Here is a 14,765-nt window from a genome sequence, read left to right on the forward strand (position 1 = left end):
TGTCTGTCCTGGCACAGCAAGACCGCCCTATACCCCGGAAGCTGCCAGCAGAAGGCTTTGCAAAGGTCAGGGTTGTGTGGGCTCCTTACTAGAAAACCTCCCCAACAGGCAATCACACCTTGAGGAGACATGGGGCTTAACTGAGACTGTCGCTTCATAATTCACACCTGAGCCGTCGAGAGCATCTCACGCCATTTGTTGCACTTTGGGTGCATCGCCGAGTTCTGAGTATCTTGAAGCAGGAGCGGGAATGCTTCCAGGATTCTGCCTGCATCGCTGGGTGCAGCACATGTCTAATAATACAGTGCGCTGCTAAGGCCCCTTCCATTAGAAATGTTTTATACGACCACTAGGAAAATCTTTAAAAAATGACAAATAGTCTTGCAGCACCTCACAGACTAACGAAAAACGTAGAGAGGATCATGAGCTTTCGTGGGCACAACTCACTTGGGCCCACGAAAGCTCATGTTACCATTTACATGTTTTGTTGGTCTCTAAGGTGTTACAGGACTATTTGTCGTTTTTTAAACTTTTTCAGTTACGGACTAACACGGTTGCCCCTCTGAAACGATGAGAAAAATGTACAGGCTTTATTTAAATGCTTGTAGCTTTCAAAAAATACAGTATTATTTTCAGGGGCGGCCCGAGGCGGGCTGCAGCAGCTGGCGCCCCAGGCAGAATGTGCGATCGGCGCCCCCCACCTGCACAGCCGTCAATGGAGTGATGTCATCATCGAGCGCCCCAGGTACCCCGTGATGTCATCATCGGGCGCCCCGTTGAAGGTGGCGCCCTAGGCGACAGCCGAGTCAGCCTATAGTACAGGCCGCCCCTGGTTATTTTGCTGAAGTTAATTTTTATTTTTATTTCTTAAAAGGGGGTTATTACAATCTTTCCATTTAATTTTTTTATTAATTTTTTTAAAACGGGAATTCCATCAAGTGTATTTTTTTTCTTCGTCCCTATAAACCCGTCTCATTCGCTGAGTTTTAACGAAAAAGGGCTACGGTCAATGTGGGTTCCAACAGCATTGTTTTTCATTTTCCAGCCTTAAGCATTGATTTGGCTGTGCCAAAACAAAGCACAACTCCAAATGTCTCCATTTTATCTTTTTTCTGTATGGTTTACTGAGACGTAATCCTATACCAGGGTCATCCTATTTTTCTGGTTTATCTTGGTTCAGCCTCTTTCATCGTACACTTATGTCAATTTTGAGGAATGTACTTGATTTGGTGATTCTGTTTCTTTTCTGTTTGGTGTTACAAAAAGCAATCCCAATCCAGGCACATCCCCTCTTTCTGACATAACCAAAACCTTACGTTGCTTTAAGTTACGATAAGAGGAAGCTGTACACTGAATTTAGTGGTCCTAGCTCTTACCATTTAGGAGGAGTTCTTGATTAAAGAGATAAAGTCTCTAAAATATACAATAGACATTAGAATAATTTCTCCCAGAAATGCGGCCATCTCTGGGGTTGTCACACAGACCAGCACACCATAGCAGAAGGGAAAGGAGAAACTACAGCCACAGAATTTAGGAAATGCCAGAATGCTTCACTCTTCTGAATAAAGCCACAGAATTACTTAAAACGGAGAGGTTTTAAAGGCTGGAGAAACAAACACAGAACCGGGAACCAGGAGTTCCTAAATTCAAACACAGCTCAGCCAATAACTTGCTATATAAACAAGTCACTTCCTTTCTGTGCCTTCATCTCCCCACTCATAAAAGGTGGATAAAACTGATCTTCCTCCCACAGGTGTTCAGAGGAGAGAGGAAGTAAAACTCCTACAAGGCTCTGAAAATGTGTTTTAATGAAAAAAATTTAAAAACCCTCGTGTTGTCACATATTAACTGATGCGTGATGAACATGGCTGTCTCTGGATGGGCAAACTAGCTGCAGTGTTTATATATACACAAGAGATAGACGTGCTAGAAAGCTCTTAAGCACATAAGCAGGACATGCTCAGACCTCAGAGCTGCACCCTGCTTCGGTAGACTAGCACCTGATAATAAAACCCACAGGCATAAAAAGGTGACAGAGGATAGCAAAGAACACTGAAGACAGGAGCTTTGTTGTAGGTCAGCTCCAGTTAGATCTAAGCAGGGTAGGAGCTCGGTAGTTTGTAGAAATCCCCACTAAGTCTTTACATGGTTAATCAAGATGAAAGTCACTTCTAACCCTGAACTCATGTCACCGCCATGGGGTGGATTTGAATCTGGGACCTGTGTCTGTCAACCTAATGTTAATATCATAAGAGAATACACCTAACAGGCAATATTCTACCCTGCAGTGAATGACCTATAAAAGCTATTTCAGATGCATGCAGTCTAACACAATACACCCACATTCTAAACAACCATGAGTGGTCATGTGGTGCGTCTACACAGCACCCTTACCTCGAAATAGCTTATTTTGAAATTTGGCTGGGTCTACACAGCACCAAATTTTGAAATAAAGCACTATTCCGGCAAGTCCCTTAATCCTCGTTCCACGAAGGTTACAGGGACACCAGAATAGCACGCCCGTTATTTCAAAATATATTTCAAAATAACGGGCGTGCTTAAAGACTTGGAATTGCTACTTCAGGGTACTTCCAGTATCCTGAAATAGTCTCTAAGGCTACGGCTAGACAGCGGGGCTAACAACAAATATATATTATCATTTGCTTTTGTGGGTAAAACCCTCTTCATCTGATGAAGTAGGTTTTACCCAGGAAAGCTTATTATTCTATTTAGTTTTGTTAGTCTCTAAGGCACTGTTTCTTAAACTTTTTAAAATGGAGGAACACCAAACAATTTTTTTTTATGAGAAACGCCAAGGATTTTTCTGTTGAGAAAAAAAGAGAGAGAGAGAGAGAGAGAGAGAGAGAGACCAGGGAAAAGTTACTGAGCAAAATAAAATAGGGTCAGGGGGAAAGTTATTGAGGAGAAAAAAAAGGTCGCCTACCCATTTAAGGGTGGCCATTTTGAACTCTGTTGTTCATGGCACACCTTCGACTACCTCGTGGCACACTGGTGTGCCACAGAACACAGTTGAAGAAACACTGCTTTAAGGTGCCACGGGACTATTCGTTGTTTTAAGTTACAGACTAACATGGTAACCCCTCTGAGAAATTTTTACACACATTATATTTAAGGTTGCAAAATCAAATCACTCAGAATTTAGGAAATGCCAGAAATAATATTACCTGGGCACCCTTAATTCCACCCCCTTGTCATTACGTATTCAGATGCGCATATTGTGTTTTCCTCGCTAGACCCCCTGTCTCATTCAATGCACAGGCTGGACGATGCTCACTCTGGAAGTAGCTCTGCAATATTTCTTTGTATCCTCATAATTCAGCACATGATCTCAAGGCGTATTCCCCACACAGCATCCAAGCCCTGCACATTATTAATTTCCTCGTGGACTCTTTTGTGGCCCCCTCCCTGTGGTATCTGAGCATTTCACAAACATTTGTGGATTTATCTTCACGCCCACCTGTGAGGCGCAGTGCTGGGATTAGCCCCATTTTATTAACATGGAACTGAAGCACAGAGCGATTAAAGCCAAACTTCTCGATGTCCACTCATGTCGGGTGCCTACCACGAGATGCCACAGACCTTATTTTCCAGTGCAGTTGGCAGTTTTATAGAGCTTTATGTGCTCAAAGCCCCCCTCCAAACAGCATCAGTTGCAGCTTTGTGTGCCCAGCGCTTCTGCAAATTAGACCACACAGTCTCAAGTTTAGTATCCCTGAAATAAGGAACACAAGGTTCATGGCCATGGGTAGAAAGTGTGGCTCAAGTGATTTCTTCAGCATCATACAGGGGCGATGACAGGGACAGAGTCCTGTTTTCCAGAGCAGCATTCAACTGTTTTCCCCATGAGACCTTCCTCTCCCTACAATCTCCTGCCTGACTCACTACACCTTACAACTTCTGCAACAAACGAGATTCTATAGAGATCATCGTCTCCAACATGCCCCGATTCATCCCCTGCAGCATGCTCCAGTTCATGCACTAAGGCAAGAGTCTTGTGGAGGAATTTGTATATTTCACAACAAGATTGTAAGAAATGACATATGCAGGAAGGGGTTGAATTGAGATTGCCTTCCCCTGTGCTCCTCGCCTTCCCCTGTGCTCCTTGCTTTCCCTGCTTCATTTGCATCAAGCTGATTTCACCTTCTCCCACGCTGCTTGGAGGCCAACCACAGGGGCATAGAAATCACAGGAGACAGACTCCCGGGAACTCACTTCTGGTGCTTGGTGACGAAAGAGCTTTGGGCTCCTGCAAGGAGCCGCTGCAGAGAGCAGCCCAGAAACGAAGCATCCTCGTTTTCTCTCTCATCTTCATCATTGCCCTTCACACCCACTGGCGTATAGGGCAGCAACAAAGGTCCTCCACTTCTGTCTGTCTCTGGCCAGCTTCAGTCACACGAGTCGCTGTCAGTGACTCTGGGAGGCCATCCCACACAGCTGAGAAGGAATTTTTTGTTGCTGTTTCCATAACAACAGCTTTTTCTAGGTCAGGGTTATTAGCCCTGAGCCAAACCCCCAGTCCTGGAGGACCTGTGCATGCTTAGTCTGACTCCTCTCCCCTTGGCCTTTCCGGCTTGGTTGAACCTACCAGGAGCACTTAAGCTCCCACCGGCATAGCTCCTGGGATCATATGAACACGCAAGCTGCCCCGCCCCGACAAGGCGCACGCCCAAGAGGCAGCATTCGCTCTCTGCTACAGGCTTTTGACCTGTGGTTGGGCCACAGACAACATCTAAGATTTCCAAAGGGGTCTGCACCACCATTCACGAATGTTTCTCCCAAATGAAAATAGGTTGAAAACCACTGCTCTGTGCTCGCATGCAGTACAGACAGCACGGACTAACTTCATAGGGACCAGTGCAAATGCAATCTTCAGAGAATTTAGCTGGCAAGCTCCAGCGAGAGTCTAAAGACTATGTGCAAACTGATTTTTCAGAAGCTTATTGCTTGGCCAAATTTGGGAAAATTTTCACAGGGAGGGCAAGCAGCATATCTTAGACCTCGGCTGATAAAATTCCAAGTCCCTGCTCCATCAGCTAAATGGTTTTAAGATTTTTCTAAGTGAGACAAAATACCCTACTTGTCACTAATTTTGTTCTCAGAAATGACTGAACAAGTTTTGTTGAAACTGCCACTAAATAAATCATCAACCTGAGATAGACACCAGCATGGAAAATTTCAAACTGAATGGTTAAAGTTTGGCAAAGTTCTAAGCCACTGAAAACAGGGTCTTGTACTAGTCTTTAGAATAACTGTGATGTTTTGTGGCTTCTCTGAAGTAATGAAAAATGTCAAGAGTCACTTAAAGTAGATTCTTAAACAGCTATTTATCCTCATTTATAGTTAACTGCTTATGTCTAGAATTTCAAAGTGAATTTCCTAATTTGTATCTGCCTTTTATTTATATCATCAATTATTCCCAAGTACAGGGTTGAGAAAGAGGTTCTCTTTTGATCCTAAATACTTGAGAACACTTTATCAGAGTTCAGCCAGCCACCTCTCCATGGCAATGAGTTTCTGAAGGCATTCCCTGATGGAGATACATTTCTGTGCCAAAGAATGCTTCTAAAAGAAGGAACTCATGGATATAAAGACATTGGTCCACACTCCGCTCTTCATTACCCCAGTGTCAACAGAGTAACCTGACTGACTAAAGAAAGCTATTTACCTATGTAAATGAGAGCACCATTTTTTCAGTTGTTTCATTAAGCAGTCTCTATCTAAGCACTTACATGAGCCTCACTTCTAAGTTTCTGTCCCCTTACGACAGCTGAAGCCAGTGGCTTTTATGAACAGTAACCTTTTCTAGAGAATTGCAAGAACTACAAGACACTGAAATTACGTCCCCATCACACCACCATTTGCTGAGCATGCTGAAAACACTAGAAAACCAATCATTTTGCAACAAGGATTTTTAGACAGAGCATCTACAATAACAAACCTTCAAACACCCTGAAGGCAGAAAGCACTTTACTTGATCAGAGTAAGTGACCCCACTGCAAGTCCTCAGAATCACAATGATCTTTTCACAGGCCCAGACCTATGTTTTATAATTTAGGTGAGTGGAAAATAAATACAACTCACTTACTCATTAAAAAGAGAAGGTATGGAAGTGACCTCATAACTGTTCCCAGCTTTCACGTGAACGATGCAGGATTGTAGAGACAATATCTGTCCTCTGCCTGCAGATGACTCTCGCAGGACTGCTGGTTGCTGAGACTGTTAGGCAAGTAAGTCTGCTGTGGGTTTCCTCGTTGGGGTTTCAGTGCGTGTGCCTGCACTTTATAAATATAGAGTCAGCAAGCAACTAAAAGGACGTTTTTATCATTGCCTCTATCTGCTTCCTTGCAGGTTACCTTTGAAAGCTGTTCAGGGAGATATTTGCACTATCCCTCTTCCGTTTCCATGCTAGCCAGCCGGAGGTGTCCTCATGCTATGGAAATGTTCTGGAAACAGAGGGGAGATAAACTTCCGCGCATTCACAGCAGGGATTTAAAAGGCACCTCACCTCTCAGAGGTGCCTCATTATAGACAGGGCTCATTTTCGACCCAGGTTTTCCGCTTTCCCACACAACCCTGCTGTTCTCTCGCTCTCTGGCGAGTACGTTGTTAATGTCAGAGAGGTGGATTCTGGACAGGGAAGTTTGCTGAAAGAGTAGGGCACACTAAAGAAGAGGAACCTTGTCCTGTCTATCCCCTCTGCTGCTAGTCCTTTGTGGCTAGTTTTGGGGTGCCTGTGCCACATTTCAAAGGGGGAAAGCCCTAGGAGTCAGAAGGGCCATGCATTTTACTCTTGCCTTTTTGGTGAGTGGATTCCAGCTGCACAGGCCTGGTTTCCCTTCAGATGGGGAATGCTCAGGGGCCAGAAAAGATCAATTCCATCCAAAGGTGAAAGTAAGGTAGGGCGCCCTGGTGCACCACTCCGGTGAGAGCCGGCTGGGGCGTTCCGATCAGGAGGCTGGCAGGATTAAAGGGGGTGGCTGGGGGCACACTGTAAGGGAGGTGTGTGCACTCCCAACAGGGCTACTGGGAGAGGCTGGCAGCAGTGACCCCCATCTAGCCATGGTGGCCTGGTTCTGGCCCCGTCTGGCTACTGTGGTCTGTCCCCAGCCGCTCTACTCTTGGGGCAAGCCCCAGCACTCGCTCCTGCCATGGATAAGGGAGGGGGTGGAATCAGCCCCCACATAGCAACCACCGTCTGTCCCCAGCTGCCCTGCTCCGAGGGCAGGCCCTGCAGCCGGGGCTCTGGCCCTGGCAACCTGGCTCCTGCCACTGTCCAGCCAACACAGCCCAGCCCTCATTTGGCCATGGTGACCTGTCCCCGGCCCCAGTCCTGGGCCAGACACCCGCAGTCCGGCCCCACCTTGCAGCAGGAGGGGTTGGTGGTGGCCCCATTCCTGCTGGGCGGAGGTAGGAGGGGAGGCAGAATCTGTAATTGATCACAACCCAGCCACGGTGATCTTGGCCCAGCCCTAGTCTAGTCACAGCTGCAGCAGCCCAGGCCCAGCCAGGTAAGGTAACCCAGCCTCAGGGCCCTTCATACACCCTATCCTCCATCCCTTGCCCTGCCTCCTGCATCCTCCCAAACCCCCACCCCCTGCCCTGAGCCCCTCATGGACCCCAATCCTGACTCCTGCACTCTCCATGTCCCCAGCCCCCTGCCCTAACTCCTGCACCCCCTCCACACACACACCCTGCCCTGAGCCCCTCATGCACCCCAATCCTGACTCCTGCACCCTCCATGTCCCCAGCCCCCTGCCCTAACTCCTGCACCCCCTCCACACACACACCCTGCCCTGAGCCCCTCATGCACCCCAATCCTGACTCCTGCACCCTCCATGTCCCCAGCCCCCTGCCCTAACTTGTGCACCCCCTCCACACACACACCCTGCCCTGAGCCCCTCATGCACCCCAATCCTGACTCCTGCACCCTCTATGTCCCCAGCCCCCTGCCCTAACTTGTGCACCCCCTCCACATACACACACACACACCCTGCCCTGAGCCACCCCACACTTAAATTTCTTACAGGTTCTGTTTGTATTGCAATCTCCCTTCCTGCCCTAAGACCTCCCCCAAAGAGAGGGGGGGTTGGGCTGTAATAGGACAGTACCTGTAAGTAATGTAAATTACTTTCACCCTTTCAAATCACTCCAAAAGGCAGGGAAGTAAAGGGAGGGATTCTAGAAACAGGACGGCCTCTCCCCACTTGCAGCTTCTGTGTTTATTCTCCCCAGCATTACCCCAGCACTTACCCGACACAAAGTTAATATATAACAGATCTCCTCCCTTTCTGACACCTGTATCTCAAAAATAAAATCACAAGGTGCCTTATACATTTTCCACAACTAAACTTTGTAGCGGGGAGGGGCAGCATCTTTCTAATTTCACAGATATTAGCCAGCTCGTTTTGCACTGACATCAGACGAGAATGGGAAGCATGCATTAGTCACTGAGTGGTGATCGTCCCACACGCACGGTATTCTTGTCTGACTCACCCCGCCGGCAGGCCTGACGCCTTCTCAGAAAGGAAGAGTGTAAAAAAAGTGGCAGAATAACCATTTTTTAAAAAAGCCCTTTTCTAGACGGTAATTGTATTCCTGGTGGCTGCGACGCTCACTGCTCGCCACGGAACAGCTTGCATCAGAGGTTTGCAAGCTGAACTGGTGCAGAACTAACTCCCATGCAGCTTGTGCAGGCTCCACTGCAGCATCTAGCTTTTCAAAGCTTGTCTCTCGGGGGCTGAGAGCCCGTTGGCACGGTGGGTTTCAAAGCCTCCTTCTGCTGGCTACAAACCACTGAATGAAAAGCATGTTATAGTAAGAGTGTGGAGGAGTAAGGGAGCTGTGAGCTTTCAGAGGCCTTGTCTGCCCTGCCACTTTTTGTTGCCAAAAAGGCGACCAAACGGTGAGAGTGTTTTCACTGCTGTGTGACTTTTGTTGGGAAAAACACCCAGTTTTGGTGACAAAAAACTTCCAGCTCTGTGAAACACTTGTTTTTTCCCCTCCCTTTGTTGTCCACAAATAGTGTCGGCTCTGCTGTTTGTTTCGTTGGTTCCACCAGGATTCCACAATGCCTTGCTCTGATGGCTCTGCTCAGGGTCCTATGATCTCTGCTGCCCTGCAGGGATGTGCCCCTCCCTTTTCAAAGCTCGGGGAAGTATCTGACCGCTGAGTGAGCTGCTCCAGTGGCAGAGCAAATGAAGAGCAAATCATTGGAATGCGTCTGTTCTGTCCTGCTAGGAACACAGTGGCGGGTGGGCTGCTGCTGCAGGGGGAGGGCTGGAGAGGCGGCTGGGCTGCTTTGACATTCCTCAGCACAGAGAGCTCCCAGAGCTACAAGGGAATCCTAAGAAGTGCCAGGATCAGCTCCACTCTCCCACAGCATGGCTCTGTGGGATGCTCACCCACGCTGCATTGCTCTATCTATCGACGGGGGAGCTAGCCAGGTGGCCATGAAATATCGACAATGGGAGGCAGAAAAACCCGGTTTGACTGGTGTTCACTTTTGGTGACTTTTGCATGTGGACAGTACTTTTGTCACTAAACCTTCCCAGTACAGACATGGCCTGAGGCTCTACATAAGATTAGCCAATCCTATAGCACTCTGACCTAAAAGGAGAATTAAAGAGATCTGTTTTCCCCTTTACAGTTTTTCTTTAGTCATTTACTGATTTCTTTTTGCCTGGGAAGATTTCAGGGTGGGAGGTTAAATTATGAAACTTGCTCACCGTAGCTCCTAATAATTTCTTGCTCTGCTCTTCTTCAGAGACCATTGAAAGCAGATTCCCTTAGGGTGTGTCTAAACTACATGGCTCCATCAACGGAGCCATGTAGATTAGGCTGATCGGCAGAGGGAAATGAAGCCGCGATTTAAATAATCGCGGCTTCGTTTAAATTTAAATGGCTGCTGCGCTCTGCCGATCAGCTGATGATCAGCTGTTTGTCGGCAGATCGGGGCAGTCTGGACGTGCCGTGGTTGACAAGGAATCCTTTGTTGACCGACACAGGCATGCCTCGTGAAACCAGGTTTACCTGCGCCGGTCAACAAATGCTTCTTTGTCGACCGCGGCGTGCCCAGACTGCCCTGATCTGCCGACAAACAGCTGATCATCAGCTGGTCGGCAGAGCACGGCAGCCATTTAAATTTAAATGAAGCCACGATTATTTAAATCGCGGCTTCATTGCCCTCTGCCGATCAGCCTAATCTACATGACACACCCTTTGAAAAGAGAGCTCTCTACCCCCAGTTTATTTTGGGTGAGGCCTTGTTCACAGAGGATGTTAATCCTGCTGCTGTGACCTTTGGCTTCCTCCAGCTCAACTTGTAAAATGTGAAGAATCAATAAATTAAATGAATGTGTAAAACATTTAAGATTCTGCATGTACCTGCCTCTTCCAGCTCCCTGTGGAGACAGGAACTACTTAAACAGGGCCAGCAGCTGTAGCACGATTCCCTGATGCTGGAAGAAGCTCTTCGTGCTGCCACGAGGAAAGCATACAACTTTTGAGTGATTTTGCCACCTACCACCCGGGACAGTGTATTCTATAGCTAGAGCAAGCGTGGGTCCACTGAGAAAGTGTTAAGAACGCCAGACAGCCATGCACCATGCAGGGAGTCAATCCATAACAGTATCACTTCAGCAAAAGGACTGAGAGTCGATTCATCTCTGTATGACACATTGTCTGGTTTCCCTATTCCACTTCCAGGCAGAGATTTGTAAGGGCAGGTCTTGCTCTGCCTAATCTGCATAGCTCTTGAGCGATTTCCCCAACATTTTAGTATGAAAATGCCTCTCGCATGTCCCTCCGATCAAAGACGCATTGGAAACCACAAGGATGCATTTGCAACTTCCCAGGTGGATGCAGGAATTGGCTGGAGTCACCCTCTGCACATTTCAGTGCTCACCGAAAACAAGGGTCCAATGACACTATGAGCTCAGGTCAGGGCAAGCTGGGGCTGTGTCAGAGGGGAAAGGAAGCGGGGGCACCTTGGTGCACAAGAGCTGGCTGAGCTGTGGCAAAAGCCCAGCAGGGAGCTATTTAAAGAGCTGGCAGGAATCTGAGTTGCAATAGGACCGTACCTGTAAGAAATTGTAAGTCGCTTCCACCGCTGGGTTGCATCCAGCTCTGGCAACACTTCAGCTTTGACTCAGAGCACACCTTTCCCTGTTATAATCCTCCACTCCTGGGCCTCCCGCTCCCGGGAGTAGGTATGTGGCGTTCTAGAAACCTCTCCTAAGACTTACTCTTTCAAGTTTCCTGGCGTACTTGATCCCATATGGAAAGTTTTCAAGCAGCCAGGGGTTTTTTTATACAGAGGACTAAGCAGAGACATGATTTCTCTTCCTGCTTTCCAGCAGAATTTCACAGCATGCTTCTCTCCCTGTCTGTGTGTGTCAGCACGTGAAAATCAGCATAAATTTAGCAACCATTTGGCTCATGACAGAAACCCACTCAGACCGAACAGGAGGTCATTAAAGATGGGAGAAAATGATGCGGGTGGCATTAGCCCCTGCTTCTTCAAGAAGCTCTGATCTGGAGCGCTCAGCTGCTCTCATTTGAAGAAGAGCACGCCTGTGGGGAAGAGATGGCAGGAATATTTGCATTTCTAAGTCACAGTTTCAGGAGGAAACAGCTTTTCATGCAGCTGCTGGCAAAGCTCACACCATTTTCAAGGGATTTTGCACCTTCAGTTCAGACACAGATGGGTGTTTCCGAGGCTGGGTAAATGCTTAGATTTGCCACCTTTTGGAGAGAGATGCTGCTGAGCTGAGTGTAATGATTCAGCTTGAATACCTCTTCCCACGGCTCCCAAAGCAACACACTCTGCCATGCAAACCAATGCCATGCGGTCAGAAACCCTGAGCAGTGCTTTATGCTCCCTTCCTTCCAAAGCCCCTCCCAGATACTTTGCCTGAAATGCAGTCACCTATGGGACAGAGGAGAAGAGAGCAGCAAGGAAAATAATTTTGACCATCAACACTGGTACAAACTCTGGTTCTCCCCTGCAAAAGGCATGTGGTACCTTATACTGTTAGCCCGCTGTGGTTGGAAAACGTACCAACCGAAAGATCTACACTGGGGGTGGGCGTAAGAACCTCCATGGGATGGATCCGGCCCACCAAATAGGTTGATCCAGCCCATGGCGGCCCTGCCACTCGCCCACCCCTAGGCCAATCAGGGCATGGGGGCGGGAGAAGCGGGAGAAGTTTCCTCCACCCTGTCCCCGCCCTATGAGGAGTGTGGTGCTCACCACGCACTCCTGGCAGAGAGAGAGGAGGCTTCATGTGCTCTCCCGCCCCCAAAGCCCTGATTGGCCTGGGGACAGTAGGGGGAGTATGGAAGTCTCCTCCCATCACCAGGAGCATGAACACCTAGCAGGAACCTCTGGGGCAGGGGGCAAAGGCGCTCCACCACCCCCAGACCAATCATGGTCTGTGGATGGGGAAGCAGGGAAGTATCCTGGCCCCGCCCCTTACATTTGAGGCCCCGCCCTTTCCGGTACGCTTACGGGCCACTTCAAACATTTCTGAAGTGGCCCCCAGCAAAAAAGTATTGCCCACCCCTGACCTACACGCATTGCACCACACAGAACTACATGTTTCTGTCTCACAAACATGCAGGGCTAAATTGAGTCAACTGAAATTTTAATGCCGGCTTCCCAGGAGAAATTTCAAAGCGGATGCTTAGATAAGAAACACATCCTATCCAGGAGCTACAACCCCAATCTCTCTCTCACATATAGCCTCCTTTTTAAGCACTGCAGGGGAAAAGAATTAGGCAGAAGAAGTTGAACAGAAATGATTTCTTCAAAGGAAATACTTCATATGCACAAAAGCCCCAGCCTGAACCAGTCTTCGATGAGACTCGTGAATACTGATTGTTTTTTCATCTCAATATGAGCAACACCACAGAACGGAGAATTCCCCTGCCGTTGGGAGCAAGAACCGGATCCCAGTGCTGAGAACATGCTACGGTCTCTTGGCTTGACCTCGTCTAGTGGCCTCATCTCCGTCACTGGCTGATGGGTTGCAACGGCAACTGCTCTTCCGACGTTGCTGGGCTTGCTTGCGCCCGTGACATCCAGGGCCATGCTTTCTTCTCTGTAACAAGAGACATGTAACAAGGCCCTTTGTTAGCAGGGAGATGACAAAGGCAAGGAAGGTAGTCAGCCAGTCTCAGGGCTCTGGTGGGCTTACAGAAAACAGAAACATTTAATATTGGAGAACGATGGGTAGTTCTGGGGCACCTTAGAGACTAACAAAAATATAGACAGTATCAGGAGCTGTCATGGCCAAAGCCCACTTGATCGGATGATGAGCTGGAGAGGAATAACTGAAACTAAGTATTTTATAACAGAAAAAAGAACTGTACCCATCAGTTGTAGGACTAATGAAACTAATTCAGTGGGCTGGAAGTGCCCCATGCTTAGTTTTTGGTGTAAAAATGAGGTGTTTAAAGTGTAGAAACCATTTTCATATTTAGCTAGAAGCCATCTTGTATATCAGAAACCATTTCAGCTTTTCTCTCAAGCACGTAGACCAGAGTGAACTTTCTGTCACCCCGTGAGAAGAGGCCTACAGGATGGGCTATGGGTATGTGTTAATTGGGCTGGTTGGGACAGGAGATGTACTCCCTCATACCTGTCTGCCATCTTGTTGATAAGGCTTTGTTTTTCCAAATTTAATTGAGGATTTCTGTAATTAGATGCCCTGACGTCAGACTGTTTAGCTAAGGTTATAAAGATACTAGGATTGATTGTATTAGCAGCCTTACTGGGCCCGGCTCTGCTGTGACCACGTTTGGCTCATGCTGTGCTTTATTAATTAATAAAGCTGTTTGTTAGCTGCCTAAACACAGAGGAGCGTGTTTTTGCTTCAACAAAAGGCAGGGAAGACTGGCTTTATAATGCGACATCCAGTTAATGTCTTTGTTCAAGCCCAGAGAAACAGAGTCAAATTTGCAGCTACATGTCAATTCCCCACTCTCTCTCTGTAATTCACGACAAAGGTGAAATTCCTTTGTATAAGAATGGCTACCTTTAAATCCATGATTGAGTGCCCAGCCAGGTTAAAATGTTCCTCCATAGGTTTGTGTGTACTACCACATGTTTCTATTTAGGCATTTTTTAAATGTTATAAGCCTCCTCCATCCCACTGCCATGAGGCCGGCAGCTGGAGACCGACCAAAGCTGGAAAGTGAAAGGGTCCGCTTAATCCTGATGGGGCAGCTACGCAAGATTTGGAGGAGGAGGCAAATGATACATTTTCACTGAAAGGAACAAATCGCTGCTTTCAGCATAGGGTTGCTTCACCAAGCACAGGCTGTCCCGCGGCTTAGGGCAGGAGGAGAGAGGGAAGACTGAATCCACTTGAAAGTGGAAAGGATGTTCAGGCAACTACAAAGTGATTCAAATGTGGCCGTGATGCCGCGTTGAACACCCTGACTCATGCTGAGTGTGTCCCAAGACCTTTAACAACCACAGTGGGTCTGGAACCTGAATTTTACATTTCCTGCAAAGGGAACTCCTCTCCTGGGCCAGTGGTTTAGTTTGGACCTGAAGGCACTTTGCTGAATCCTCTGCAGCATTTACCGCAGAACGTTATTTTTCTGCCAGTGTCTCCCATTCAAGGACTGAACAGCCTCCAACCTACTTGATTGTCGAGCTGACCAGATCACAAACGAAGGTGGCGTGGCTGCAGGACGCTTTATTGACAGCTGTTTCTCTGTGTGATCGGGGAGGACGA

The 14,765-nt window shown here is 47.7% G+C and overlaps 2 protein-coding genes across 5 annotated transcripts in view; both read right to left on the reverse strand.

Annotated features, from left to right (window-relative positions):
- Positions 1-7,584, reverse strand: part of ITGAE (integrin subunit alpha E) — a 66,045-nt gene extending 58,461 nt beyond the window's left edge. Inside the window, exon 1 of the mRNA XM_075904627.2 lies at positions 6,107-7,584. Coding sequence (XP_075760742.2) covers positions 6,107-6,140 — 34 coding nt within the window. The 5' untranslated portion in view covers positions 6,141-7,584. The remainder of the gene's footprint in view (positions 1-6,106) is intronic.
- Positions 7,585-12,808: 5,224 nt separating this feature from the next.
- The window catches only part of LOC102447560 (transient receptor potential cation channel subfamily V member 2), a 29,396-nt gene continuing 27,439 nt past the window's right edge, over positions 12,809-14,765 (reverse strand). For all 4 annotated transcript variants that reach the window (XM_075904355.2, XM_075904354.2, XM_075904353.2 and 1 more), the window contains one exon: positions 12,809-13,121. In XM_075904355.2, the coding sequence (XP_075760470.2) occupies positions 13,033-13,121 (89 nt within the window). In that variant the 3' untranslated portion in view covers positions 12,809-13,032. The remainder of the gene's footprint in view (positions 13,122-14,765) is intronic.

The sequence above is a fragment of the Pelodiscus sinensis genome, chromosome 21 (assembly GCF_052426305.1).
Source record: "Pelodiscus sinensis isolate ZL-2025 chromosome 21, ASM5242630v1, whole genome shotgun sequence".
Lineage (NCBI taxonomy): Eukaryota > Metazoa > Chordata > Testudines > Trionychidae > Pelodiscus > Pelodiscus sinensis.